The following is a 27,220-nucleotide window of genomic DNA, read 5'->3' as shown; positions in this document are numbered from 1 at the left end:
ATAATATAATACGGAAGTAATCAGTAAAAAAAATATCAGTTACACATCACCTGTGTAGAGATATTTTTTTTTGGTTCTGTAGATTATACAGACAAACATAGAAACCGCCATAACCATTACCCTTCAAGCCGCCTTCGCTGCGTTGTGCAGAGGAAAATACATATTATAGCTAGTGATGTTGTGTCGTATTATTTTCACAAAAATTTGAACTCAATCAGATCGTAAGGGAAGTGAGTCAAATTCAAATTGCAATTTTTGAAGTCAATCGCGTGTGATGACATGCACTCTGTTTTTCTTTACACAATGGAAGAAGTATAATTAAAGAAAGCAAAGAGTGTGTTATAAAGAAAACAATATAGTATATCTTAGAAAAGTCCACATAAAAGAGAAAATATATTTTTTAACTAAAGAAACATTTGAATGTAAGACTTGTGGAGGATGGATATGGGACGCGGGGAGGGGTAGTAGTAAAGTTATAAAAATCTGAACAAAAATGCGTTGATACCAGGAAAACAGAAGCTACCGGATACCATCTACTGTGTTACTATGGCAACCGTTTTAGGAGTGTAAATACCAAAGTGGGAAAGAGAGCCTCTTGGGGAGAAAAGAAAATTGAATAGTTAAATATATAATGTTCTCGTTTGATCTCAGCAGAATTGCATATCACGAGTCTAAAGTCAGACAGAGATAGAGAATATGAGATGACTATACTACTGTCGATCTCAGCTTAACCCCCTGTTACACCCCAGTGGCAGCCATTGCTAAATTTTCACCGTGCAGGACGAACATTGTAGGTATCAATCGTTTAAATATTAGCGTAATAGAAACTACAAGATGTTGCCCATGTCCCTATAAGTCGAAGTGTAACCATGATAAATGAAAATAAACAATAGTGTAACTAATAATTTAAGTAATTAATAACAAACTCTGTTTCGACGTTTAGACATCACATTAATTTTCACCTATAAACAAACTAAATAAGTAACCGTTAATAGTGCTAGTGTATACAAAAATCTATCAACAGTCAGCTCAGCCTACTGCGGCCCACGGCTGGACATAGGACTCGTCCAAGTTGCACAATATTAAAATTCAAGATGGTATTCTAGTTATTATCGTTTCGCCAGCGGGAAAATATACATATTTTATTAGCGTATGGCGATAAGAAACTGCTAAGACAAGATAACAATGAAGCAAAACTCGGAATATTATTTAGTTCAACTAAACAACTGCATTACAAACGTCGAGTGATAGATAGTCTAGCCCAATATAAGCGGAGCTAACAAACATTTGTTTAGAAGTACGCAACATAGGTCATTGGGTCAGTTAAACTGTGATTCCTGACTTTCTGTTTTAAGCTTCAATTGGGTTATGCACTCCTAGTACCGAAACTCTGTTCGTTCTAGATTTGCATTCATACGCAAGCGCAATATTCGCAAAGCAACCACGTGTCCAGAAGTAAATAGAAGAAACACAGCCAAACGTTATTTTTGAACTTCGATTATGTTGACGCATTTTGCCATTAATGTCTTTTTTTAATAAGTGATGTCTGTCTTCAAGCATTTATTTTTGTTTTTTATTATAAAAGTTATCAAGTTTCAAATATTTTCTTATTGGAATCTCATAAGCGGGTCTAGTTGGAAAGAAGAGCAGGAATTCGAGAATTCAAAAATTAAATTTGTTAAATGTATTTTTTAAATGTTGACAATTAACGACAGAGAAAGGTAGAGTAAAGGAACGAAACAAAACATAGGGTGATCTGTAGTAGAGGGGTGCGGCAGATGGCGACTGTCATCGATCGGACCTTGTTGAACACCACGCCAGGTGGGCACTAAACAGCGCCAAATACGCTTCACAATAATTCGCAACTACTATTTAGTCGTGTTTTGATCTGGGTCGGCTCCGAATCCAAGTATGAAATCATGTTAAAATTAGTAAAAGTAACAAAATTATAGTTGGAATTATATATGAAAATAGTGAAAAGTTAGGGGAAGTTGCAGCCAAAAAGAGGCTTGATATTGTACATGAATAAAAGTGGTTAATAGAATGTAAGTATTTATGTAGCAGGCGAATAAGCGTTATAAATTAGTTACCGTCAAAGTGCAAAATATTTGAGTTATTATCAATTGATTGGACTTTGAGTAAACACCCAATATAATTTACATATTCTAACAATCTAATCCAGCCTAACTTCATGTCATCACAGATTGGGATTTAAATAATTATTTAGCTTAATAATGGTTGTCCGGGAAAACATGTTGCATTATTTATTTATGGTGAAATAATAAATTTGTGAAATAACATAAAAAGGCGTGTAAATTGACTATCTCTTAACACATTTTAGAAGAGTGTGAGTATTTACATTTTCCTTACAGTCTTGCTTTTGTATTTTCAGTTCCGATGAATGGTTTTAAGACATGACTTCGTCTGGATATAAGATAACTGAACCATGTAAGTTGTTAAGTCTTATTCAGTTCTATAGATACCTACTGTTTTAAATATGTAAAGTCGCTAAACAATAAACAAAGAAAAGACAAACAAGGCTAATTCTACAAATGTTGTTTTATATCCTATAGAGAGAAATTCAAATAAACATTTTGATATTTTTTCAATTTATACTGAGTCCACTGTTCATATGATCAAACTGTAATTTATTTTAAACTACTATGTTATCATATTGCGTTATACAAAACCAGCATACTGTACTAAATTTTGTAAATTATTATAGGCAACTATTTTAATGATATGTGCCGACGATTTCAGTTTCATCTCAAGAGCGTCACTTTATGAGGATGATGAATCAATCTGGCTGTAAACCAATCCACCTAAACTCAGAACAATGAAAACGGGAAACCTTAAGGTACAATATTTTGTCATATTATATTTTTTTGAATGTGAGAGTTTCTTCACACCTGCCTACATACTTTTCCAACCTATTTTTGATTTGGTTCTTACCAGATTGGCGTTTCATATGCTGAAACGCCAATCATGAAACACCAAGCATCAAGAAATGCGTATAAATAAATACGTGTAAAATAAATTCACAAAGCACAAAGAGTTAGGTAACTAGATAGCCATCCAAAAACCTTATTCTGCGTAAGTCAGATCTGGTTATCAGTAACTCAGCTGTGTCAGCTGCTATGAGTGCATTGTTCAAACATAGCATGAGACAAGTAGTTATAAATTGCTTAATCGTAAACGATACACTACATACTTCATTGTACATCTTATACGACGTGTACAAGTAAACCAAAACAAAAACTGTCTTATATACTCGTAGAGCAATGCAAAAGTTTATTCACCAAACGTTGACATCAATATATTGTGGCTACAATAAAATCGTAACATAATTTATGCACTCACACAGAAACTCATTCGGTACAGAAATGTTATGGTGTTTGTCCGCAAATCATTTTGTGATAATGTTAAATGACATCTTAATTTTGTTATAAAAATGAACCCTGATAATGCCAATAGCCATGATGTTATTTTTGTGAATCCTACGAATATTATAAACGCGAAAGTTTGTATCTATGGATGTATGTCCGTCTTTCTTAAATAGATAGTTTGCAACTCAAAATCAAAATCAAAAACAAAAAGTTTTTATTTCAAATAGGCCGTATCTCAGGCACTTTTAAAACGTTATATTACTGATTTTAGTTGCACGGTTCCAAAGTGTCATTCTTATGGAGAAGAACCGGCAAGAAACCATAAGTTACTCTTTTCAAAATAAAATTTTACAGTAGCATTTTACATTAAAATGAATGTCAGCAAAAACAGCGTAAATTAGCAAAACAAGTATCAAATAGCAAAATGTTAATGATTTTCTATAAAACTGACCTCCAGAGAAGAAAAAAATAAAATAACGTAACAATGAAGTAAGTTTTGCTGAGGTTTACACTGTTGATACATATACAAAGCATATTTCACAAAAAACAGGAAAACAATAATAATTTAATGATAATTTTACATAATCTAAATATGTAGTCCTAATCAAATCCTTAACAGGAATGTCAAGGCATGTCATAGCTTCTATGAATAGAGCTGTGGCTAAACTAATAGTAGATAACAAGGAAAATAAGATAATGATCTAGTAGACCGCCAGGGAGACCACATGTACAGAGATAATACTAAGTCCACGCGCGCTTATCATTTATATAATCACTAATTTTATAGTACGCCTTCTTTACCAGCATAGATTTAACGGTATTTTTAAACTTGTTTAATGGTAAACTGGTTATAGTATCTGGCAATTTATTAAAAATCGAATAGAATTCCCTAGGAAGGAATTCATTTGCTATTAGTATGAGGTTACAGAGTAGTTTTTATCTGCATTTTATGTTCCCTGAGATTATTTTATATTTCATATTTACTGAAGATATTTTCGGAAGGCACGTTAAATTGTGGGTCGCGGCTGTTATTCCTACATCTTTGACAGTCGTTACAGGTAGTCAGAAGCTTGAAAAGTCTGACGGCCAGTCTTACCAAGGGGTACCGTGTTGCCCAGGTAACTGGGTTGAGGAGGTCAGATAGGCAGTCGCTCCTTGTAAAACACTGGCACTTAGCTGAAACCGGTTTGAGTAGTAGCCGACCCCAACATAGTTGAGAAAAGGCTAGGCCGATGATTTACTAATAGCCACAGTTAGTTTAATTGATATTTGATTGTGATTTCAGATTTACCCTTGGGACATACGCTCGACATGTGACAGACGGATTAAACTGCCCTTCCTACCTAAGATGTGGATTTTTTCGAGCCATCCCGAATTTGACGCTGAAAACTGGTAAACATAATTTACTCTTAATTAAGAACACGAATATGTATTAAATAATTTATAGCAAGAAGTAGTTTTGGCAGGCAAAGATGCAATCAAAACCACTTTTTTATCTTACGGGTAGCTAATTTGTTTAGTGAATATATTGAGACATACATTTTTCAGCAACGAATAAATATCAACTCAAAGTAAAAAATAATAATTTGATCTGCTTTCACGCACTAATGATTTTAACATTGCAATTATTTTACACAACCTTCACTTTCTGGGCTGATACTATATGATATTTGATAAAAACGATATCCTAAACGTTTACAACATTACACAACATAACTTTACTGCCAAGTCTAAGACCATTTAATTTATCTATTCGTCTATAAATGTTTATAAATAGGTTTTTCGTTTGAATAGCTCTCTGTCAAGTACTAGACGGTACAGGATTAGAGTAGAGTTGATAGCGTAGGTCTTAAGATGTACCAGGACACTAACATTTGATAAGAGCTGGCAATCGCCTAAGCATTGATCAAAAGGAATGTTTTTTCTAACTCATGTGCGTATTGCAAAGTAAAAAAGGTTATGTTTAAAAACGGTGAAGGAAAACGCGTGAAGAAACTGCCAGACCTGTGAATTGCTTCACGGGGCCTTATGTATTGACCGGTCATTTCAATGGTAGGTTTAAACTCTGACAGCAGACTGTACGGCTACCATAAGATAATAGGAAGATTGGAGCGATGCTTGAGGATCCATTTAAGGGTTAGAAGATTCCAAAGATAATCTGGATCACAATTTTTGAATCGTTTGAGCGTTGTTGTGCTAATTAGATGTGGAGTATATTTAAATAACGTGCTACCATAAAACCTAGTAGGTGTAGTAATAAATGTTACTTAATTATTGAGTTAATTTATGTTGCCCAGTAAAAATGATGTACAATTGACATGCTGACATAACGTGCTAAATAATGAGCCTCGCGATTGTATAAGCGATTTTGCTTTACATTATCATTAGTTAGACTTTTTAGAAAAGAAAGTTGTCCCTTCTTTAAAAGATTCTGGCTTTGAAAATATTTAAAACGTTAAACATGACAGCTTTTTCTTAGTATAACACCAGAAACACAGCACATATTAAAATGTAACGACTTTCACGGATTTTAACGCGGTTTAATTTTAGTTCCCGACGTTTCGACACCTTTGCAGATATCATGGTCCATAAAAGTAGTTTCATTTCAATGTCTAACATTCGCATAAAGCTAAGAAATCACTACAGCACATATAATTAAACATTTTATATGCATGCATATTATGGATTGTGTACAATGTATGTACATTCCAAAGGTCACATTATATGGATGAACTTGTGCCCTGTAACGATAAACTGATATAACCAATGTTTAGTTTTAGCGTTGAACATAGATACCTGTAACTAAATAGCTAAGCTCGATCTGCTGGGTTGAAAATTGTATCCAAATACTCAAAACTAAGAGAATGTGCGGAAGACAACTTTTTGCAAAACACGTTTTGTAATCTAACTCTTATTACTTGCATTATATTTTTTCCGTAACGGGTTTAATGAATAATTTTTAGAAAAACAGTATAACAACATTGATAGATTATCGTAAAAAGTAGTGAATTTTTTTTTATTCCTATATTTCACAATATATTCTATAAAGATAGTAATAAATTAGTAGGCAAACATTTCATGTCACGTTCACTGCTAACTTGTTTCCATTTTATGCGAGTACCAACAAGATGCATGAATATCATTTGGCTATGAATTTCTCATCATATTCTTTGTATTCTTTTACAGGTTATTCAAGATTTTAAGCAGTCATCAAATTCTAACTTACAATTTTGAAATATCCAATATTGTCATGTTCAATTGGATAATTTTTAAGATTAAAATGACACCATACAGCAAGAAGAATGAAGACTTCGGAAAGTTTAGTTTATAAAATCATCTATTTAAATATTAATTAATAAACGTTTCTCAATTTACAGTGTATTCATTTAATATTTTCCTACTCTAAGTAATTCTGTGAGCCGTGAGCTGCGAGATATATTTAACATTACTCAAGCAGAGAACTAACTCAACTAACATTTTGGAGTCAATACATCCATCCATTTGCTGGGGTTTTAACAAGAATTGAAATATTAAATCAGATGAGAGTCAACATTATGATCATAATAATTATATTGCTTTTTAGGATATTTCAAGACAGTATGCAATGAAGTCTTGTTTATGAAATTCATTGCACATATCATTAATATTTACAAAAAGTAACAGGACAGATGTGTCTTCTGTTCACTATCAAAACATAATAATTATCTATCCTAATGGAATCCTAGTGTAATACAGATATAAAACTAATTAAATTGAATGAATTTGATAATTAGTACGGATTCAAACCAAATAAAAATCTTTACTCAGATATTTGTTTAAAGGGAAAGAAACAAGTCACAAAGTTTGTTTGAAATCATTTAATTTAAGTATTACATCAATACATTAATATCGACTTAAGAACTAATTACATTATCTGAAAATGTATTCCTAAGAATGACAATAATTTTACAGCAAATTAGTCACAGGTTAGGTTAGGTTTACACATTTCACAACAAGCAGAGTGATCTGCACTTTAATTAATCTTCGTCATCAGATATCTCGATGATTTCTGTAATTCTAGGACTCGAAATCTCCGCATTCGAGGCTCTTAGGTCTAATGGTACCGGGCGTGCATAGTCTGACCAAAACGATGCGCGAGGTGGATAGTCGGCCCAGGATGGCCCAGGCTGAGCATAATCCTCATACGAACGTCCCGGCAGCGGGTTCAGTACGTGGGATGGGCCGGGAACAGGGTCCGCTACATAAGATGTTCCAGGAGTAGGATTTTCTATCCGCGATGGTCCAGGAACTGGGTCCGCATACGGGTCAATGTCTGTATTTACGAAGCTTGGTGCTCGAGGCCGCATATCTCCTAAGCACGGAGATGAACAACGCTGATTTGTTACAGAAGAAGGCTCAGGACTTTGATTCTTTTCAATCGGAGGTTCAGGAACTCGATTTTCTGAACTCGGAACTGCAGGCTCCTGATTTAAGGTCTCTGAAGGTTGAGGTCTTGGCAGTGCAGGTGGATTATAGGTCAGCTTTGGCGGTGGTATCTGATAACGCAGTTTTGATAATTCACGAGAGGGTTTAAGTACCAATCCCTTCACAGCGATGCGTTTAGCAAACGCAAAATACTCGTCGAAGTTTTGTTTAGGAATTTTCAAATTGCCTGTGTAGAAATAATTCACAAAGTCTCTTAATACTTCAAAGCGGACATCGCTAAAATAGAAATTAGATTGTTCGTTGGGAGCCGCTTGGAAGATACAGTTAAAATAAAATGAACTAGCGCCCAGGACTATCTTATGCGCTTTTAAAGTTCTTTGGTCACATGCTAAAGCGCAATCGGTTAATGCCGGGTTCTTTAGTGCTTCCTTTAGTAGGTTGGTAATGTGTTCACTGGCATTTGGCCAAAATATTTCCACCTCAGTATTCCTGTCAAATATAACATTGTTGAGTAGCTCCTGCTGGGGCTCATCGTCACTATCTTCGGATTCATTATTGTTTCTCTGATTTGCAGGTATACTTTCACCTGTTTGATCATTTTGTCGCTCCATGCTTTCTGGATACGATCTCTTCATATAATTTTATTTAATCAAAACACTCAACAAATGTCACGTATTCTAATATGGCTGCGATTGTGATGATAGGTAGTTGTTATGATCATAGATTTTTCGTATAGTACAGTAGATTGTTTGTCCTGATCTAATATAGGCATAAAATAATGCACACGAAAGGGACGTGCAATGTCTATGTTGTCATTACACAAAAAATATTTTAATAGATAATAAATATTTTTGTTATTTATTCATTAAGACTTGTAGCATTTATTTTTTATGATCTTAATGAACATTGTATTTAATATCAGTTTTGGGTCTTAATATTATCAAAGCCATGTTTTTTTGAAAGAAAGCCATGAAACTACTTACATGTTAGAAAGTATTTTATTATAATAGCCATAACGATTTATATTTTTTTTACTAAATCTAGTATATAACGGTGTGATTTAATAAATTTAAATTTTAAAATAAAATAGTCGACATCCTTTGCAAGTGTTCACTGCCCCTTTTGATTGAAGTGTTTTTGAGTAGATAAACTATGGTCAGCATCGAATATTGACAGGTTCCGAACCATCTGTCATCTCGGTTAAAGTCTACCAAAGGATGTGGATTTCGCGCGTATTTTAAATTATGTGTGTATTTTAAAATGGATGTTTCGAGTTAAAGATGTTTTTTAATAAATTGTAAGCAATATATAAACAAAAATATGCACAGAGGAGTAGAGTGTCAAAATGTAAAGAATAGTAGCACATTCATGAAAAGTACCCAAAAATTGTTTGTTTGAACGTAATTTTGAAGTAAGATGCTAAAATAATAACAACTAATGCACGCCAATCGACAATAAGCTTACGGAATAGGTTTTTAATAATAATATCTAGGATAATATTGTTTTTTGATTAATTTTGTGCTTTGTAAATTGATGTAGGGAATAGTTATTTTATCTATAAAATACAAAAATACCCCTGACCAATCTAATTGTATTTTTGTCTGCATTGTTATCATCGACAGCTAGTAACATAATAAGTAAGGCAAAGATTATTCAAAAATGAGTGAATGATATCGTAGCTTTTAAACTGCAATAATCGGGGAACATAATGGGGTGGGTATCTCTCAGTGACTCTACTCCTGGTACTTCTCGTCGATACTGTGGACCCCTTGTATAATTATTTTCGGTCTCTTTCGCGTTTTCCGTGAACGTTAGAATTACTCGGGCTCTGTCGGCACCCTACGCGTCCTTCCCTTGAGTTATGAACGGCAAACTAGAACACGACTCATTCAGGGAAGTAACGCTTCGCCAGCCGTATTCGTGTAAACAATTAATAGTTATAGTATCAAACGAACGCCTTTGATCTTGTAATAAAATTGTTATCGTAGTCGCACGCATATTCAAGTCATAATAATAAATAAATACCTATATTGTAATGTTTAAAATGTATTTTAAAATTTAAAAATAAACTTTAAAAATTATTTTACTTAAATTTAAACTGTGTTTATTTTTATCTGAATTACTATAGACATAAGACTTAAATATGCGAAAGCCCAGTCTAACTGTGTGTGTGTAACAGTGTTGTGGGACACTGTTCTATGACAATAAAAATATTGTTTTGTTAAAGTCTTAAATAAATATAAATAAAGAAGAACCCAAGAAAATATGGCAATACACAATTGTATTTTGTGGTATCTACTAGGTTAAATATTTTGCAAATGATGCCGATTAATTTTTTGCTGCGTTATTTTAATTATTGTTTTTTGTTTTTTATTGCTTATGTTAAGTGTAGGTCTATGTGTGAATTTTAAATAAAAATAAACGAATAAATAAAAGAGTATGAAATATCTTAAATATGACTGGGCTCTTCATGTTGTTTATAAACTTGTTAAATAACGTACGCAAATGGATGATACTTTACAAATTACATGTCTTTTAAATAATAATAATATATTAGGTAATTTGTAAAGGAATAACCATGTTAGGTAATGGTTAAATGATTTTGTGCAAGTCTTGGCCGTCAATTAACTACCTCAAGTGCGGAGTAGCTAAACCTAGTCTATGTACGACTAGAATCCTAATGCTAATTTAATAAATAATCCTCCTGAAAATATTTCATGCATGGCGCATTCATGTCCTTACCCTTTGCATACCTCATACCATGAAAAACATAATTTGATGAATAATCTAAAATAGCTTATGGCAGTCAGTTCTTATGACATTCGCATTACGCTGATAATGTAATTAGTAAACAAAACTACGTGTTAGGTTATTAATAAAACATTATTCGCTGTGCTCTGTGCGCTTGGCCGGCTTAAGTACATGTGAACTAATTATTTACCTTTATTATGAACCATGGAAGTCAAAAGAAACGACTGACATAATGCTTGTGTTCAGTGAGGTGGGGGAACGCCAAGGCAGTCATGTAACTGCCACGCTGCGGTACGATTGCGGTAAACAGACTTAAAACTGGCGGAAGACAGCTAGCACTTGTTAAAAAAAATATTTAACGATGCAGTGTAGCGTTCACCCACTCATTTTGAAAAAAGAAGGACGAAGCATCCAAAACTGTGTTTGTTTAATTAAATGCCACGTCCTAACACATTTACTGCCGCGCGTGGACTGCTCTTGGCACATTATAGAGAATTCACATTCCGTGCATGCTCTATCCCTTTCATTCTTTGCGCATCCATTTCATAAAACGCTTAGGGTAAGCCACCGAATGGTTGGCCTTCTTGAAACATGGAAAACTTTGTAGGTGTACATGTCATTATTTGCAAATATAGTGAATATAAAATACTAGCTAACACAAAAACGATAAAATCCCTTACTTATAACTACTTCCAGTGCTTCTACAGTTTGAAAGGTTCGAACAAACATGCAAAGTTGCTGCCTTCGTAAGATGATTTCTTTCGGTATTTGTTTATATTTAAAACTTAGTAATTGGCTTGTTGTTTACACTCTTCACGTTCAGGTTACGTTGGTAAACTGTCTTTAAATATCTTAGAACACGAGTAAATTTGATAAAAACCTTTATGAATACGACTATTTTATTGAAAATTTCATCCACATTCATTATATTTTTTACATTTCTTTTTTGGGATTGTAGTGATCACGTCACCAACCGTCTCAGGCGGGAACTTGTGCAACTAATAGAATTTTAACTGGTACAGCATTCTGCCGATAGATGTCACTAAATCTACATCTGTAATACGAAAACTTGACAAAAGATGACTTCAACTTTAGTAGTTGCACGAAAATATCTGAAAACGAGTGATTTTGGAATAGCTTATTATATTTGAAGAGTCTTTGACTAGCTTTGCACCTAAAAACCTACCAAATTTATTGAGGCCTACGTAACAATTTTTTGTCCATTCTACTGCTGATTTCTATTGTTCGCAGTCCGGGACTTTATACAATCTTTAGTAGAGATTATATCGCTACCTAATCTTTGCAAAAAAATGTGTACTACCATTGTGTACACTACTGCTTGATAAAACCTATTGAGATATATTATTCTGCACGCATTTGTTCTAATGCTTCTGTTGTTGCTATTTGTGATACTTTTGTTTGGCATTAGTATCTCGTTGGCGCTGGACTCAAGTAGTCACGCAAGCGCAGTGCGCCGATGTCCACGTGGATCGAAAGTAAGCCTAACTGTGAGGTCACCGGGCGTGAAAATTGTCAAACGACCTTGACTATCGATCGGCCTTAAAGCGGTAATGATGAAACGAAAATATTACTCTTCCAGGAACTTCAGGGCACATGAGTTTTCAATATATCCCTTATTAAAAAAAAAGGTTTATGAATGATTTTATTTTCTAATTTAAAACTGGACCACAATACAATATAGAATATAATTTGTTTGAAAGTAACATTTCTTTTATTTTTAAGATTTCTTCCTTTAAAATATATAAAAACAAAATATCTGTTTATTAAAATTACTACCAAAAAGCTAACATCAGGTCATTTATCAAGTTGAGTGAGTTGAGTTTGATAAATAATTATGTTTGTTCAAGCTAAGATTTGTAATCTGAAGTACACTTGGTTGGCGTTATTAAGTTAGTTGGAGTCTAACTTAATAAAACGCACTTATACGGATTGGCTTTCAGTACGCAACATAAAATAAAAATCTTAAATAACCACCAGTTTAGGTGCAAAAAAAACAGCATGAAAGCTATAATTAATATATGAATATTGGGCCTCAGAATATCGCTATATATAATTTGAAAAACAGTTCAAAAAATATTAATATTTTTGGCTCTTAGAATTTCGTTCCAAAAAATATTATTTTCTTCACAAATTATTCTTCGAACAGATTTTCAAAGAGGGACTAGGTTACTATGAGAGGAGGACAAAAAGAAAATCCAAAACCAAACCCCATGATGATACGTCGTAAAGGTGCAAAGCGCTCGTCGACGTCGTCCGCAGTGAGCAAGCCCGCATCACTACTAGGGTAACATGGACCTTAAGGGTGCGTATAAACGACCTCAAACAACACAATGTATACCTTATACCTATAGACATAAGAACCACGAATATCTGTGCCAAGTAGAGTAAGAAAATCAATATTTTTCTAACAATGGTGACGTGAACTACGGTAAAATGCTTCTTAGTATAACTAATATAATAAATATTCATATTTATATATATATATATATATATTTAATAATATTTATTTAAAATATGTAAAAATGTTTTTTTTTGGGAGATTAAAGAAAATAGTTAGCATAAATCTTGTTTAAAATTGATTTACAGAATAAGCTTCATACTTAATTATGATCGAAAGCTGGGATTTTTAGGAAATCACATTTGTGAAGACGGCAAAAATAATCTAGACACGACAATTTCAGAAAAAAAGTACAAAAATATTCTACTATAATATTTGCTTACTTTTATTTAATTTTGTTAACACGGCGGGAATGCACTGCTGTTACACTGCTTTCACAATATCCGCATCACTCGACACCGACCAAGACTACGAATACTCCCAATACTATAAAAATACAGGGCGCTACACCATGGCGCGAATCACTGTTCAACACAACTATGTAACGTACCACAACATTTTTAAAAATCTATTTCACGTAACACACCGACAAAACACAACGTTTATAGACGCACGGAACGAAAACTTTTTTAATAATTTATACGTTTCTTGCTGAATGTACGTGTTCTCACATCAGAGTCTCTAACTTTTCTGAATCCGTCCATAGGATTCCAATGCTCCACTGTAGCAATATACATAATGCAGAGGGTTATACGGGCCTTTCTCTTTCAGCGATTACAACTAGACAACCTTGAATTTCAGCGCTAGCTTGTAGCAGGCAGGAATTAAACAAAAAATTAGAAGAATCATAATCAAAAGTGACTATCTTACCAATAAACAAATATTTTTGGTTATTTATTAATAATTTAAATTTTATTAATATATAATATATAAACTACTCCAATGCCTATTTATAAAAACAGAACAATAAAATAGAGAATGTCAAAATAAGTTTGGGTATCTAATGTCATTACCATCCCCCTAGGTCAACGAACTTATCGCTCGCATTAGCCCCTCTGAAGCGGCGCTATTCATGTAGGAATTGAATTGAGCCCCGATATCGAACGTCACTTAACTTTGAAAAGTTATATCATGCCATCATAAAAATAAATATTTTTATTTATAGGTAACAAATACAATGAAGTGAAGATAATCACAAGGAAAAACGAAGAATTGTCGTAAAATAAGGATACATACACACCGCTATACAGTAAGAAAGAGACAGCAGATAGCGTGATTCTGTCCCTTTTTGTCAAGCGTTCGTGTTTTCGTGACCCATTATGAATGGACGTGGGAAAACTCTTATCCTGTGCGACCTCGGAACACGAGTAATGTAAATAACATTAAAATATTTGAAATCTATTATTGGTGTTTACCTTTGGCGTTGAGTGTTCTTAGTGATAAGCTTCTTTTATTTCGTTTCTCCATTTATAGTCACATATGTAGGCGTAATAGTAGTGTGGAATGCAATATAAAAATATTTATTCGATATATTTTACTGTGCTAACAAAAAACTACAAGAATGAACGAATGACTGAAAAAAAATAACTGAATGAAGTTAAACATAAACATCTTAAGAGATATACATAATATATTGAACTGCTTTATTGATTTATCTGTTTTTAGATTATAGTATAAAATATAGGCACGGACCACTTACTGTAGGAACTTTGTCTTTTTTCTGCCAACTCCGGTTTCTTCTGATTTATGAACTACAAAAATAAAACAAAACTTCTATGACATGTACACAAAAAAAAAAACAAAATTCTTGTAGTAACCAATTTCCAAATCAATACTATACATAATTAAATAACAAGTTTTATAACCTAACTAAAAAAAAAAAAAACAAAACTATGAATTACAAATTACTGAGAAATTTGCATTGACGGTGTCGGGGTAGCATCAAACTATTCTTAAGAATGAAAGTGACTGACTAATAAGGCAACTTGAAGTAAAATGGAGATCTTAGTCCAGCAATAGGATACAAATAGATAATGTGATAAGTACCTTAAACTTTGATAGTTTCGTTGCTCAATTCGCAAGCGACAGTTTTTGACGGTAATGAATTGAGCTCTTGACGTCATCGTTTTGTGTTGTTTTATTTTCATGGTCAATCAAACAAACACTAAGTGCTAAACAGTAATTCTGTAAATTCTCTAATTGTAGATACATGTACTCTAAATGTAGATTTTATATCCTCCACCAAAAGACGAGCCGCCAAACTGGGGAATACAAAACGGAGTGTAAAGGCTCTTTGTGTCTAAGTAATTCTACGTTTGAGTTCAGGACATATTCTTATTTCATAACAGTTAGCATACTTTACTGATTGAGAGAATTTCTTGATTTTAACAATGTTCTTTCACATTTTAGATGGAAAAAATGTATATAAGTTATGTATATTACTTACACAGGTATTTTAGTTTGGTAACATGTATTCACTGCATATATCCCATATGATAAATTGCCGGAAAACAAACCTTTTTCTTGTCATCAATTTTAGTAAATACTGATGGCAAAAAATCAATAATAGCAACAGCAAAATTGATAACTTGGAACGAAAAATATCAACATGTTTTTATGTCAGAATTTGACATTTACTTTTCTTTTTTTTTTTGTTTTTATTACAACTGGCCAATATTACCCTTAAAATCCATAGCCTTCGAATCAAAAGAGTTGTAATTCGGTTTTGTTTATGTGAATATTTCGTCAAATTAAAAGTTTTGTTTACCTGTTTGAAAACACATTCAAATTGTACAAACCAAAACGTAATGAAAGAATAAAGTCCGTAGTATGGTGTAAGTGATTTGATTTTTGTGACTTAATTTTATTTTTCTGTTTCTTTGATATTGTAAGTAAGTCTAAACGATTCTTTTAAAAAACTAAATAGGCCTTTACTAAGCTGCGACACGCTACTTAATATCCCACCGTGATCCCACCAAACACACGTTCTCTGCCCGTACAAGTCCAATGGGGCGAGTAAAAAAATCTATGATTATACAACAACTAGTTGTTGCTCGCGACTTTGTCTGCTTTTTTTCAAAGATGTGATAAAACTTTAGCTTATGAATAACTAGCTGTTGCTCGCGACTTCGTCCGCGTATCTGGAAGATAATAAGGATTTTTTTAATCGTTTTCCTTTTTTAGACTCTTCCCGATTTCGGCCTGTATAGGCCAATTAAATATATATATATATAGCCTATGTTAATCTAGGTTAATTAAGCATACCAATTGTGAAAGAATTTTTGAAATCGGTTCAGTAGTTCTTGAGATTTTTCATTACAAACATACATACAAATCTTTCTTCTTTATAATATTAGTGTAGTTGTAGATGATTAAAGTAAGGACTGTGTCCCGGTTAGTTCTAAAAATAATTTTAGCTAGTTTCTGAATCCATTGTACTGAATAAATCAATGAATAAAAAAAATGGGATTCATATTTTTATACCGTAAATAACGCACGTCTTTTACCCTTTTAGGGATTGTAATTACAAAAATGGATATAGACAGTCATCAAAAGAGTCTAGTCTAAACATAACATTATTTTTTTAATCGAAGAACTTTTATACTAACTTCACGCCCTTCACCTTCCACCCCACCCCACATAATGGCATATTTTTCGAAAAAAAAAATATACTTTTGAAAAATGACAAAATAAATAAACTTTGACTTAGTTTATAATTTTTAGTGGTTAGGTTAAATGGTTATCGTAGCGTAAATACTAATAAGTTTTAATGTAATTTTAGTAAAAAGGAGTTTATAACTGATGTTTATGGTTGACCCAAAATCATTCTAAATTTGAACATTGCTTTTCCAAATTCGAAACGGTGTGACTTTTTGAAAGGATATTATATTTATTCCAAATGAATATGCCAAAAGTCAAAGTGTTACTGGAATAATCTAATTGATAAAATTCCTTAGTTCTCCTGTTTATACTGATACCACGCCAAATACAAAAATATGTTATCAAAATCTACTAATAAGTGTTGCAGTGTTGTATAATATTAGTGATTTTGGAGCGTTACCTTAGTGCATTATCAGGAAGTATTTTTTTTTGGGTTTAAATATTCATACAAATGGCAGACAAGCCACCAGTAAAACCGCCGAAGCCAGCGCGTGAAGCGCGGGCTTTCGTCAAAGATTTCATGGCCGGAGGAGTGTCTGCAGCAGTTTCGAAGACTGCAGTAGCGCCGATAGAAAGAGTAAAACTCCTCTTGCAAGTGCAACATTCAAGCAAACAGATAAAAGCTGATAAGCGTTATAAAGGTTAGTTTGGCCATAGCTTACTTCTACGAAATATTATTTTCCGAAACAATAGATTTGACGTTTTATGTCATCTTTATATTTTCGCAATGTTAGTCCTTTTGAACTATGCAATTGGCGTTCCGGCTTGTACGTATTTTTATGCATGTTCTCTACAAAGTAAATGTTCTATTTAAATTATATGGTCTTAAATTATAGATTATATTTCAATGACTACTTACCATAACCCTACAGGTCTCACCAGTCACAAAATAATGAAAAATTCATCTGTACTGTATTTTGGTATTTATTTATTTACCTATTCTCTTAATATCTATTTTTCAATTTAATTTTCTTTTTCAGGCATCTTTGATGTCATCGCACGTATACCAAAAGAGCAGGGCGTACTGTCCTTTTGGCGTGGTAATTTTGCAAACGTACTTCGATATTTTCCGACACAGGCTTTAAATTTTGCTTTTAAAGACAAGTATAAAACCATATTTCTTGATGGCATTAATAAGCACACTCAATTTTGGAGATACTTCGCTGGAAATTTGATATCGGGAGGCGCGGCCGGAGCGACCTCTATGTGTTTCGTATACCCATTAGATTATGCTCGAACACGGTAATCTTTACTTTTCTTTACTTAGACATATTACTTGGTTGCTTGTAGCAGAGGCCGATATTATTCATGATAAATGTTATGTGCTTGACAGATTGGGAGCTGACGTCGGAAAAGGGAAAGGCAAAGAGTTCCAAGGGATTACTGATTGTCTCGTAAAAACATTTAAGAGTGATGGACCTGTTGGTTTATACCGTGGCTTCGTGGTATCAGTGCAGGGTATTATTATATACCGAGCCACTTACTTTGGTTTCTTCGATACGGCTAGGGCTTATTTGCCTGATCCAAAAAATACACCGTTGGTTATCACATGGATGATCGCTCAGGTTAAAATATTACCTGATTTCTGTTTGAAATTTATATAATAGCGTGACTTCATAGTAAGAATAATTATCCTTTGTTTAAACAGACGGTGACTACTTTTGCCGGGTTTACCTCCTACCCTCTGGACACAGTGAGGCGGCGAATGATGATGCAGTCTGGTCGATCGGTAGAACAACGCCAGTATAAGAGCACAGCTCATTGCTGGGCATCAATACTGAAAAACGAGGGGATTAAAGCATTTTACAAAGGAGCTTTATCCAACGTATTCAGAGGAGCTGGAGCAGCGTTAGTGCTGGTGCTATATGATGAAGTTAAAAAATTATTTTAGGCACGCCTTCAGCTCTCGTAGATATTTTCGCGTACGTCACAGAATAAGCCATGCTCATGACAGCTTTTGTAGCTGCTAATGTTTTTGTATTTTTAGGTGGAGTTCGTTTGTTTAAAATGACAAAATAATTTCTTTAATACATCTTTTTTTTTGTAATTCCTGAGTTTTATTTCGCTGTAGCTGCAACGCAAGATGCGCGTTGCAGCGCTGTTTAAATTTCTTTGTTTTTTTTAAACATATTTTTATTTTTATTTAACCAGCATCGAAAAGAAGTGCTGGTAACATGAGTGTTTACGGATGTGAACACTCATTCATACTCATCATAGTACGTATAGGCATGGGCAGACAGCTGGTCCGCAGCCCGGCGCTCAGTATCCGTTGACAGCACTACCAGTAATGTTACAATTGGCAATTTGAGTTGTTACCGCATATGCAGATAATTTTCTGTCTTGTTGAACTTACTTTTTCTTCTCCTTGCCTTAAATATGTTAATAAACATCGCTACCTCAGGTAATTAAAAAAAAAACGGTTAGTGTATTACATTTTAGTTCTTGATATTTAAATGACATGTATATGTTGGTACCAAAGACATTATATACTCTACTAGCTAAATTAATGCCGTCAACATAAGGTAGTTATTTCTTCGTGAGTGGTAGCTAGTCAAAAACAGTCCTGGCGAGAGGGCTCCCGATGCTTTTTTATTTTCAATCTTTTTCTGTCCGAAATATTGCATCCCGTTCATTTATTTGATCTAACAATAACTCCCATTTCATAATAACATGTCCCGGGTTCTGTTTGGTCATGGTCACTCCATTAGCAAGAGACACTACAGTCGGGAGCCCTCTCGCTCGGACCGTTTTTTGCGCCATAGTGCACAGGCTAGCTAGTAGAGTATATAATGTCTTTGGTTGGTACAGTAATGTAAGCAAATTTATAGATGTGTAGCTAGCTTAAAAAACGACAAGCATTTTATTAAATTATTTCGATTTATTAAATCGATGTATTACTGCTGCCGTTGTTTGTTTTAAGAACCCGAATCTTAGTCACGGTGGCATGTGCCGCTAGCTATTTTCAATATAATTTACATGAGTTTAAATGTGATACTAAAAAAAGTGTTATTGTAGTTTATCATCACAACTTGCTGCTAGCTATCTCTGCGTCAACCAAATGTTGAAAGGTAGAGAATACCTCAGGCGAAAAGCCCGCCTTTCACATTGTAAACTAAACATACGTAATAGTAATAAAAAACGAATCCCTTGAAGATATTCATTAAGTCTGTTAAACGTTTTAATATGTTTTATTTCCAGAATCAATATAAATAATTTAGTTAGATGAAAGTAAATTTATTTGATGTCACACAGCAAAGCCACACCTCTTAGCGTCCAATGCCTGGGGTTGCTGTCCGTTTCAAAATCTATAGACCCGACGTACTTCGCGTCGGTACGCTGTGGTTTCCTATAGATTGGACATTCATATAATCTTGGGTCTTTGCCTGCAGTTGTGTTAATGGCGAAGATGTAAATGACAGGCATTTGTTCGTATAGCACTTTGGGCTTTGACTCTATCAGTTTACCGGTTTTCCTGTCCAAGGAGGCTCCTGTAAAACGAAAATAATTGATGTTATGGATTAAGTTAAACTCCGGTTTATAAATTGTATTTGACTACACGGATAGCAGAGAGTGGTTGAGGTCACCACACTAAACCCACAGTGCAAGTCGTGTCGCGATTTCGATATTTCGACATTTAAAAATAAAATTACCTTCCAAAAACAGGCCGTATACATAAACGCCCTCCGCGGGCCCTTCGTGGACTTCTTCCCGATTAAGCTTTGTGATGTGGTTTTGGAGCACCACAGAGTCCAGAGCCCAACCCTTGTGACTACGTGTCACCTCCTATAAAGAGAAATAAAAGGCATGTTCACTAACAACCTTAACTAAAATAAACAAACTTAATCAAAATATACACACTTAAAGCTATTACTGAAATTAAATCTAAATGTTTACAAACTAATCTATTAAACTTACTCAACTTATCTTATAGTGAAGAACGCTATTAAAAATATATTAAAAATAATCAAAATTATACCGTCATTCAAGTGTATTAATAGTAAATATAATATTATAGGTAATAAAAAATAAAATACACAAAAGGGTTTTGCCTAGAACATCTTGAACATTTGAATTTACTCTATAAAAATAGATTTATGCATAACCAACTTATTTGTAAATCAAAACTAGCTAGCTTCGACTGAAATTCAATGGATACCTGTCTCATAGCTGTCAAAAATCCCTGTGGATTAAAAAAGCCAGTCATCCAAAATGCAGAGGGTCGCCCGTTTCGCAGCCAAATTCTGTATTGCTGTTCACGTTCTAACAACTCTGTGTACCAGAACCCTAGCGTCGCCGACTCCCACGATACCTTAAAAATTAACCATACGCATATTATTATTGAACACATAATGCATTTAAATTTGTGTCATGTTTATATTTGACAGTACGTTTGTACTTAGCTGCTCTTTTTGTTTCTTACCTTGAGCCATTTCTGAGGAATACGTGCGTCGTACATAGCGTCCAATGATTCTCTGAGACCCTGACTCATCACAATAGTCCCGTCAATGGCTAACTTCAGGTCGCATAACGTAGAACTAACTGTTTTTACTACTTTTTGTATTCTATCAATTTCTTGTCTGTAAACAATATTCAAAGTGATAAACAGTTGAATTTTAAATAAATAAATCTTAATATAGTTTGTTACTAAGTCTGTGGACACCTGTCGGTCTGTACCTATTATGCATAAAATAATATAGAGCAAATTTACCAATCGGTATCGCTACCGCGCAACAACAAAAATATTTTGCTGCGGAGTTTTGTTCAAACCGTGATATCTCCTTAGATAATCACTAAAATTATCTGATGCCACGGATTTTTAGTTTGTAGTTTTTAAGAAAAGCACTTCTGACATTCTTTCTTTTTAAGTAACTTTAACCTTTGACGCGGCACACGCATAAAAGTGATGATTCATCTCCTTTTTTTGTAACATTTCTCATTGTTGCAGTGCAAAACAAAATGCAAAAATAAATTACCTTAAAAAAATATTCATCGGAAGAAAAGCACCCATTTTGACCAGCGCTTCTCTTACTTCAAAACTGACGTATTGCTTTGGTAGCTTTTCCAACATGTCCTCAGCTAACCGATATACGATACTTTCTCTCGTTTCTCCGCCTTGACTACCTCCTTCTTTGGGCTGAACATTTAATATCGTATCTAAAATGTCTTTAGCGCTGTTAATTTGATACGTTATATCAGCGTTTCCGTGCAGCCCAAATACCTCAGGAGTGTCAGTCAGAGGGAGCTGATTGATATAATCTACATATCCTTGAATATTTCGTGTTGTAGGAACTTTGTAACCTTTATAAAACTCGAAACCAGGGCGTAAAAGTACGTCACAGAACCACACATTTGTAAAAGTAGTAAGCAAGCGTTTGTCGAAATCATCTGTGACACGACCACCGTACATTACTTCACCAAGCATATAGCATATTGTTGGCCAAGATATGCCCTTTTTAGGGTCTATATCATCTAAATGATTTTGCACAAATTGAACGCTAGCAGCATAATCTGATTGGTTAAATTCGTACGGAATATTCCATCCTAAAGGTCCAAATTTCCTTCGTTCTTGTACGATCGTGTGTAGAAATGCAACCGCGTATAGGAGTGGAGGCCATTGAGATAGAGATGAATAATCTAGGCTGTCTTGCGTTATGTTTTGATACGTTCTCTTCATACTCGCTCTGATGCCTTGAGGAGGTTCATTCGTAAACTTGATAGCCATTTGTAGTAGGCCAATAGGAAATTCAGTGTGCACTTCTGTCGTAAGCCAAAGTCTAAATGATTCTTGAATATGCTCTGTTTCAATCAAGGCGTCCATTGCTTCTACACAGAATGGAAGTGATAAATGGATATTCTGGAGCAGTACCCAACCACCTTCGTTCATGGAATCAGAAATCATTTTTCTTGCTACTATCTCTTGCCCTTGTCCCATAGATACCGATTTCAAAACTGCAAAAAAAGATTTTATTACACAGTCGTCGTAAAGACACTAATGTTATAAAATAGTTCACATAATTATAAATATTTCAAATATATATCAATCATAATATATCAAAAATATTTGTTTTACTTTGCTGAACTTACCGATTTCTTTTGCTTTTGCAAGTGTTGCGATTTGTGCTGAAGGGTCTGACCCAATAGATAAAATACAAATTAAAGGAGTACGGGGTTCGGATTCTTCCCAGGTAGTTTCTAAGTTAAGAATGCGCCCTTCTCCATATTCAGGCCCAAGAGAATCTGTAAGAATAGAAAACAGTATTTAGACTGAAAATACAATCCGAATAAAAAAAATCTCTCCAATAACTCACCACATATATATTTTCGTGCTTGAGACAATGTTCTATCAGGACTCCAAGATCTAATCAGCAATAGCTTTCTAAAGACATCCAAGCTTTCTTGATAACCACATGGAAAACTTTCGTCTTCTGGTTTTGCTTTTTCATACCAAACGCGCCATTCTTTTTCATTACTTGTTATCTAAATCATTATTTAACATAATATTTTTAAAACACACATGAATATAAACTTGAGTTAAATAAACTACGTAAGATACAAAATTTTTAACTCACCCTGCTAAGAACATCACCAAAAGTTTTAAGTTTACTTATTTCAACGAGATTCAACCAGGTAATATCTAAAATCCATCTAAATGGTTTTGGTGTGACGGCATTCAAATCTAACGACGCACCGCCTTTGATAAATGCCATAAACTCGTCATGCGAAATCAAACCACTTTGACAGTCTATTTTCATCGCTAACATAAGTGTGAATAAGGCTTTGTGGCGTTCATACAGGCTGCGTAACGTAAACGCCCAAACCTCGTGCGTCAAATACTTCAAAATTATATTTATTCTTTCTTCAGTTACATTGGTCTTTGTAGACTTAGTTATTGAGTTATCAAAAATATTTAAAAATTGCTTTAATGAGTTCTGGTACATTATGTTAACATTACTCATTTCCACAATCAAGAAGTACAGGATGGAGCCTCTGGCAGCGACTGCCCTAAATTCTTCTCTCGCTTTTACAATTTTCTTTTCTGTTACTTCAGCTACTTTAAGTTTTTCGTTTACCTCCTCTGCAGTTGTTTTTGTTATTTGTAATACTTGAATTAAAGCTTCGTCATCTACCAAAGATCCTTCAGAGGACGTTAAACGACAAAGTAAATTGCTTTCCAACTCTTTCATACTTCTCTGATTTTTCATAACAGATTCAAATAAGGCTACGCGCTCTTCTTCTAAATCAGATTTTTCCATCAAGATCACTCGCCCAAGCAACTGGTCTTCGAGTCCCCGCATGGTTACAGTAAAGTCTATAATCGATGTCTTAGCACTTATTTCAGGTGAATACGCCGGATTAGGAAGTTTTGTAGTGATATACAGCATAAATCCAGGCATTACATCACATTCCTTGTCGCCTACAATTACTTTTTCAATCGATCCTGATTTAATGAAATTCTTTTCCAGTACGTTGTCTATTACGGGATCTAATTCAACGGCAACATCTTCTATTAGCAAAGGCCTTCCTAGAGACAGACTATCTTCCAAATGAGTTCTAAAATATTTGTGATTTAGAGAAGTAATTTGCAATTCATTGGAGCTTTCTTTGTTTTTTATCCAATTCTTTCCTTGACTTTGAGGGTCTACTAAAAGCGGGTAGGAACTAGACTTGGTTACAATAAGGGCATTTTGGACAGATAGTTCATCATTAGGCAGTCCTTGTAAAGTCCATTCGGATATAGTTGCATTCTCTACCAGCATATTAGTGATATTTAAATCCTGAGTTACAGGTATTTGTTTGCTTGTCAAAATCCCCATCCAAGTCTTTAGTAAACTATTTCTGAACTCTTGATTGTAAGGACCACAATACGACAAAAACCCAGTAGCTAAAACAACATCACCAACCAGTCTTCCCAACTGTTCTTTGAAGTCTTTACTTTGTTGAGTCCATCTTATCTTTTCACCTCCCAGCCCATTTATCAGTGCTGTAGCAGCTGTCATCTTTCTTAAACACACATTAGCAGCGTCGGTCAATTGTTGTTTTTCAGAAACTGCTGATTCATATTGTTCCTTTACCTTTCTGAGCGACATTTCTCTTTCTTCTAATTGCCTTTCTGCCGATGCCAGGTCATCCATAGCCACCTATAAAAAAACATAGTTACTTTTTAATTTATCGCCAATGTCAAGCAATGTAATAAAAAAAATTAAATAGAATATTTGGTTTATTTTGCTTAAAATATTTTTATACGATAAAAAATGTTGAATACATAAAATCTAAAAGTATATTTATGCGGCTTTATAAACTTCTAGTTTACCTTCAACCTGGCTTCTTGCAGCAAAAGATTAGCTTTAAGAGGCAACACTTCTTTATTGACACTGTGAAAGAAAGCCATCGCCTTTGTCCAAGACAGTAAACCAGCAACGTCTCCGCATACTCTCTTAGCTGTATCCATATTGTAATCTTCCATTTCAAAGTACGGATTAAGATGTTCAACCATTTCATTATTTATTATGTCTTTTGGATAGTTTTGAAGTTGCAACAAAAATGTCGTACTAGCCATCATCTGAAAGTAATAAATTGAGATAAGAAACCGTTAAAGAAGTCAACATTGCAAATATAGGAAGCAACGAAGTACCTTTAAAGATTCTGCCCAAGATGGCTTCGGACAGGGAGCAGCTGTGTCCGATATAACAGGGTGTAAACGACGTTGAAAGAGAATGAGCACACAGTCCATGATTCTCATAATAAGATGTGGAGGTCTGCCCAGCTTACGAACTGTAGCTATATGTGCCGGTTTGATAGTATTCAGGGCTGCCTCAGCTTCTTCTAATGCAGGTTTTGCAGCTTCGAGTTTTATTTCAGCTTTTTCTTTTTCCTCTGCAATGTAGGCTACAAGAGCTTCTGCTTTTTCTTTGACTATCTGTACTTGATTTTTTACAATTTCAGCCTGCATTGCTCTTTCTGTTACTTCCGTCAAGACTCGACCAGCTTTTTCAGAAGCTAAAGCTAAATCTTGCTCCATGACTGCTAAGTCTTTTTTCAAAACCTCTACAGATATAGAAGCTTCTCGAAGTTTTTCGAGTCCAGTATCCATTCTTAAAGCACCATCACCTAATTCTTTTTGTTTCATTTGATAAATAGTTTTGTAGCCACCAATAAAATTAAGATAAGACTTGGGTGTGACATGAGATGAACGACGGAATCTTTGGTAATATTCTACTGAAACTTGAGATACCACGTCTTGAATTGTTCCTAAAACTGTGACTAGTTCTTTTTTCACCTCTTTCGTGCATTCAATTTCAAATTCTGCCAAAAAATGATCAGCTACAGAAACCAATGCATCTTTAGGCCACGGTTGAAACCAATCAATTGTGCATCCAGATATGAGGGCAGGGAAACGCATGGCACGATATCGGAAGGCTTCACTGACCTGAAAAAGAAAGAAATACACTTTAGTTATAATAATAAGATATAATATTTAATGTATAATACAATATTTCACAATTTTCACACAACGCCATCTAGTCTCAATCTAAGCAAAGCTAGTATTACGAGTACTGAAGAACTGATAAAATGCCTACTTCCATATTTCTAAATATACACCTATACTAATATTATAAAGAGGTGAAATTTGTTTGTAAGTTTCTACATAATAATATATAATGGATAATCTCCAAAAGCAATGAACCAATTTAAAAAATTGCTCACTGGTAGATAGCAAATCCTACTACTATTATAAAGGCGAAAGTTTGTAAGTATGGATGTCTGTTACTCTTTCACGTAAAAACTACTGAATGGATTTGAATGAAACTTTACCACAATATAGCTGATACATCAGGATAACACATAGGCTACAATTTTTGAGGTTTCTAATGTGACGTCGTAAAAAAACACATTTTTTGCGCTTACATTGCAAACGCTGACTGAATTCTACAAGATAGATAGAAGGCAGATAGATAGATAGAAGGCAGGTATAAATTATAACTTATATCTTCTAACCACGCGTACGAAGTCGCGGGCAACAGCTAGTGTAGCTATAAGTTATACATTATGAGAATATCATGCTTTTTAGCCGAACAAGGTCAATTTTGTTTTTCTAATAAATTTGCCGCCTGACAAAGTGGGCAAGATATAAATAATGCATATAAATTACACCCATACACATGACAAATAATCGTGCACATCACTTAAACATTTGTTTTCAACAGTTTTTGATTCCAACTATCCATCATATTCGATACGTTGTGTTGTTAAATATTTTTTTGCGGCAGTAGTCTAATTAGACCACCATCAAACCGTGAATAATATTTGTAATACTTTAATATTGCATTTTTTTTACAATGCAATTTTTTACATGATTAAAATGTTTGACTTACCGGAGAGAAGCAGAGTACTACATGAAGATTTTGACAAGTTCTGTTCAGAAAATATTCCATTACCAATTCGTTCGTCAAAGTTCGTTTTTGATTTTCACGTTTCATAATAGGAGTCAGTTCAGATATTATTTCTTGTTGCTCATCTTTGGTAAAAAGATTGGAAATAACACCGGATGACAAAATATTGTTCAGATATTCAAGGAATCCTTCCTCTTTGATATCGAGATCAGTGAATATAAAAGTAGTTCCCTTCCCTTGAACTCCAC

At 34.1% G+C, this 27,220-nt stretch overlaps 3 protein-coding genes and 1 long non-coding RNA gene across 4 annotated transcripts in view; 1 reads left to right on the top strand and 3 right to left on the bottom strand.

Moving 5' to 3' along the window:
• Window positions 1-15,933, bottom strand: part of LOC113508555 — a 34,296-nt gene extending 18,363 nt beyond the window's left edge. The window contains exons 1-3 of the long non-coding RNA XR_003402030.1: window positions 15,368-15,933; window positions 14,968-15,182; window positions 14,621-14,672 (exon numbers count right to left, since the gene is read on the bottom strand). This is a non-coding gene — a long non-coding RNA (uncharacterized LOC113508555). The remainder of the gene's footprint in view (window positions 1-14,620; window positions 14,673-14,967; window positions 15,183-15,367) is intronic.
• On the bottom strand, window positions 7,229-8,656 carry LOC113508546. The gene has a single exon (XM_026891660.1). The coding sequence runs from the start codon at window positions 8,444-8,446 to the stop codon at window positions 7,403-7,405; it is 1,044 nt and encodes a 347-aa protein (XP_026747461.1). The 5' UTR covers window positions 8,447-8,656; the 3' UTR covers window positions 7,229-7,402.
• An 843-nt stretch (window positions 15,934-16,776) lies between the features above and the next one.
• Window positions 16,777-19,482, top strand: LOC113508539 (ADP/ATP translocase 3-like). Its single transcript, XM_026891647.1, has 4 exons — window positions 16,777-17,222; window positions 17,562-17,823; window positions 17,915-18,146; window positions 18,230-19,482. The coding sequence occupies exons 1-4, from the start codon at window positions 17,033-17,035 to the stop codon at window positions 18,470-18,472; spliced, it is 927 nt and encodes a 308-aa protein (XP_026747448.1). The 5' UTR covers window positions 16,777-17,032; the 3' UTR covers window positions 18,473-19,482.
• A 290-nt stretch (window positions 19,483-19,772) lies between these two features.
• Window positions 19,773-27,220, bottom strand: part of LOC113500163 (dynein heavy chain 5, axonemal-like) — a 9,656-nt gene continuing 2,208 nt past the window's right edge. The window contains exons 2-12 of the mRNA XM_026880867.1: window positions 26,955-27,214; window positions 25,214-26,008; window positions 24,893-25,141; window positions 23,151-24,719; window positions 22,890-23,058; window positions 22,666-22,818; window positions 21,555-22,530; window positions 21,002-21,158; window positions 20,738-20,890; window positions 20,232-20,364; window positions 19,773-20,069 (exon numbers count right to left, since the gene is read on the bottom strand). Coding sequence (XP_026736668.1) covers window positions 19,816-20,069; window positions 20,232-20,364; window positions 20,738-20,890; window positions 21,002-21,158; window positions 21,555-22,530; window positions 22,666-22,818; window positions 22,890-23,058; window positions 23,151-24,719; window positions 24,893-25,141; window positions 25,214-26,008; window positions 26,955-27,214 — 4,868 coding nt within the window. The 3' untranslated portion in view covers window positions 19,773-19,815. The remainder of the gene's footprint in view (window positions 20,070-20,231; window positions 20,365-20,737; window positions 20,891-21,001; window positions 21,159-21,554; window positions 22,531-22,665; window positions 22,819-22,889; window positions 23,059-23,150; window positions 24,720-24,892; window positions 25,142-25,213; window positions 26,009-26,954; window positions 27,215-27,220) is intronic.

Source organism: Trichoplusia ni, chromosome 1 (genome assembly GCF_003590095.1).
Source record: "Trichoplusia ni isolate ovarian cell line Hi5 chromosome 1, tn1, whole genome shotgun sequence".
In the NCBI taxonomy this organism is placed as follows: Eukaryota; Metazoa; Arthropoda; class Insecta; order Lepidoptera; family Noctuidae; genus Trichoplusia; species Trichoplusia ni.
The sequence above is the reverse complement of the archived record's forward strand: the minus strand, read 5'-3'. Positions and strand labels throughout refer to the sequence as shown.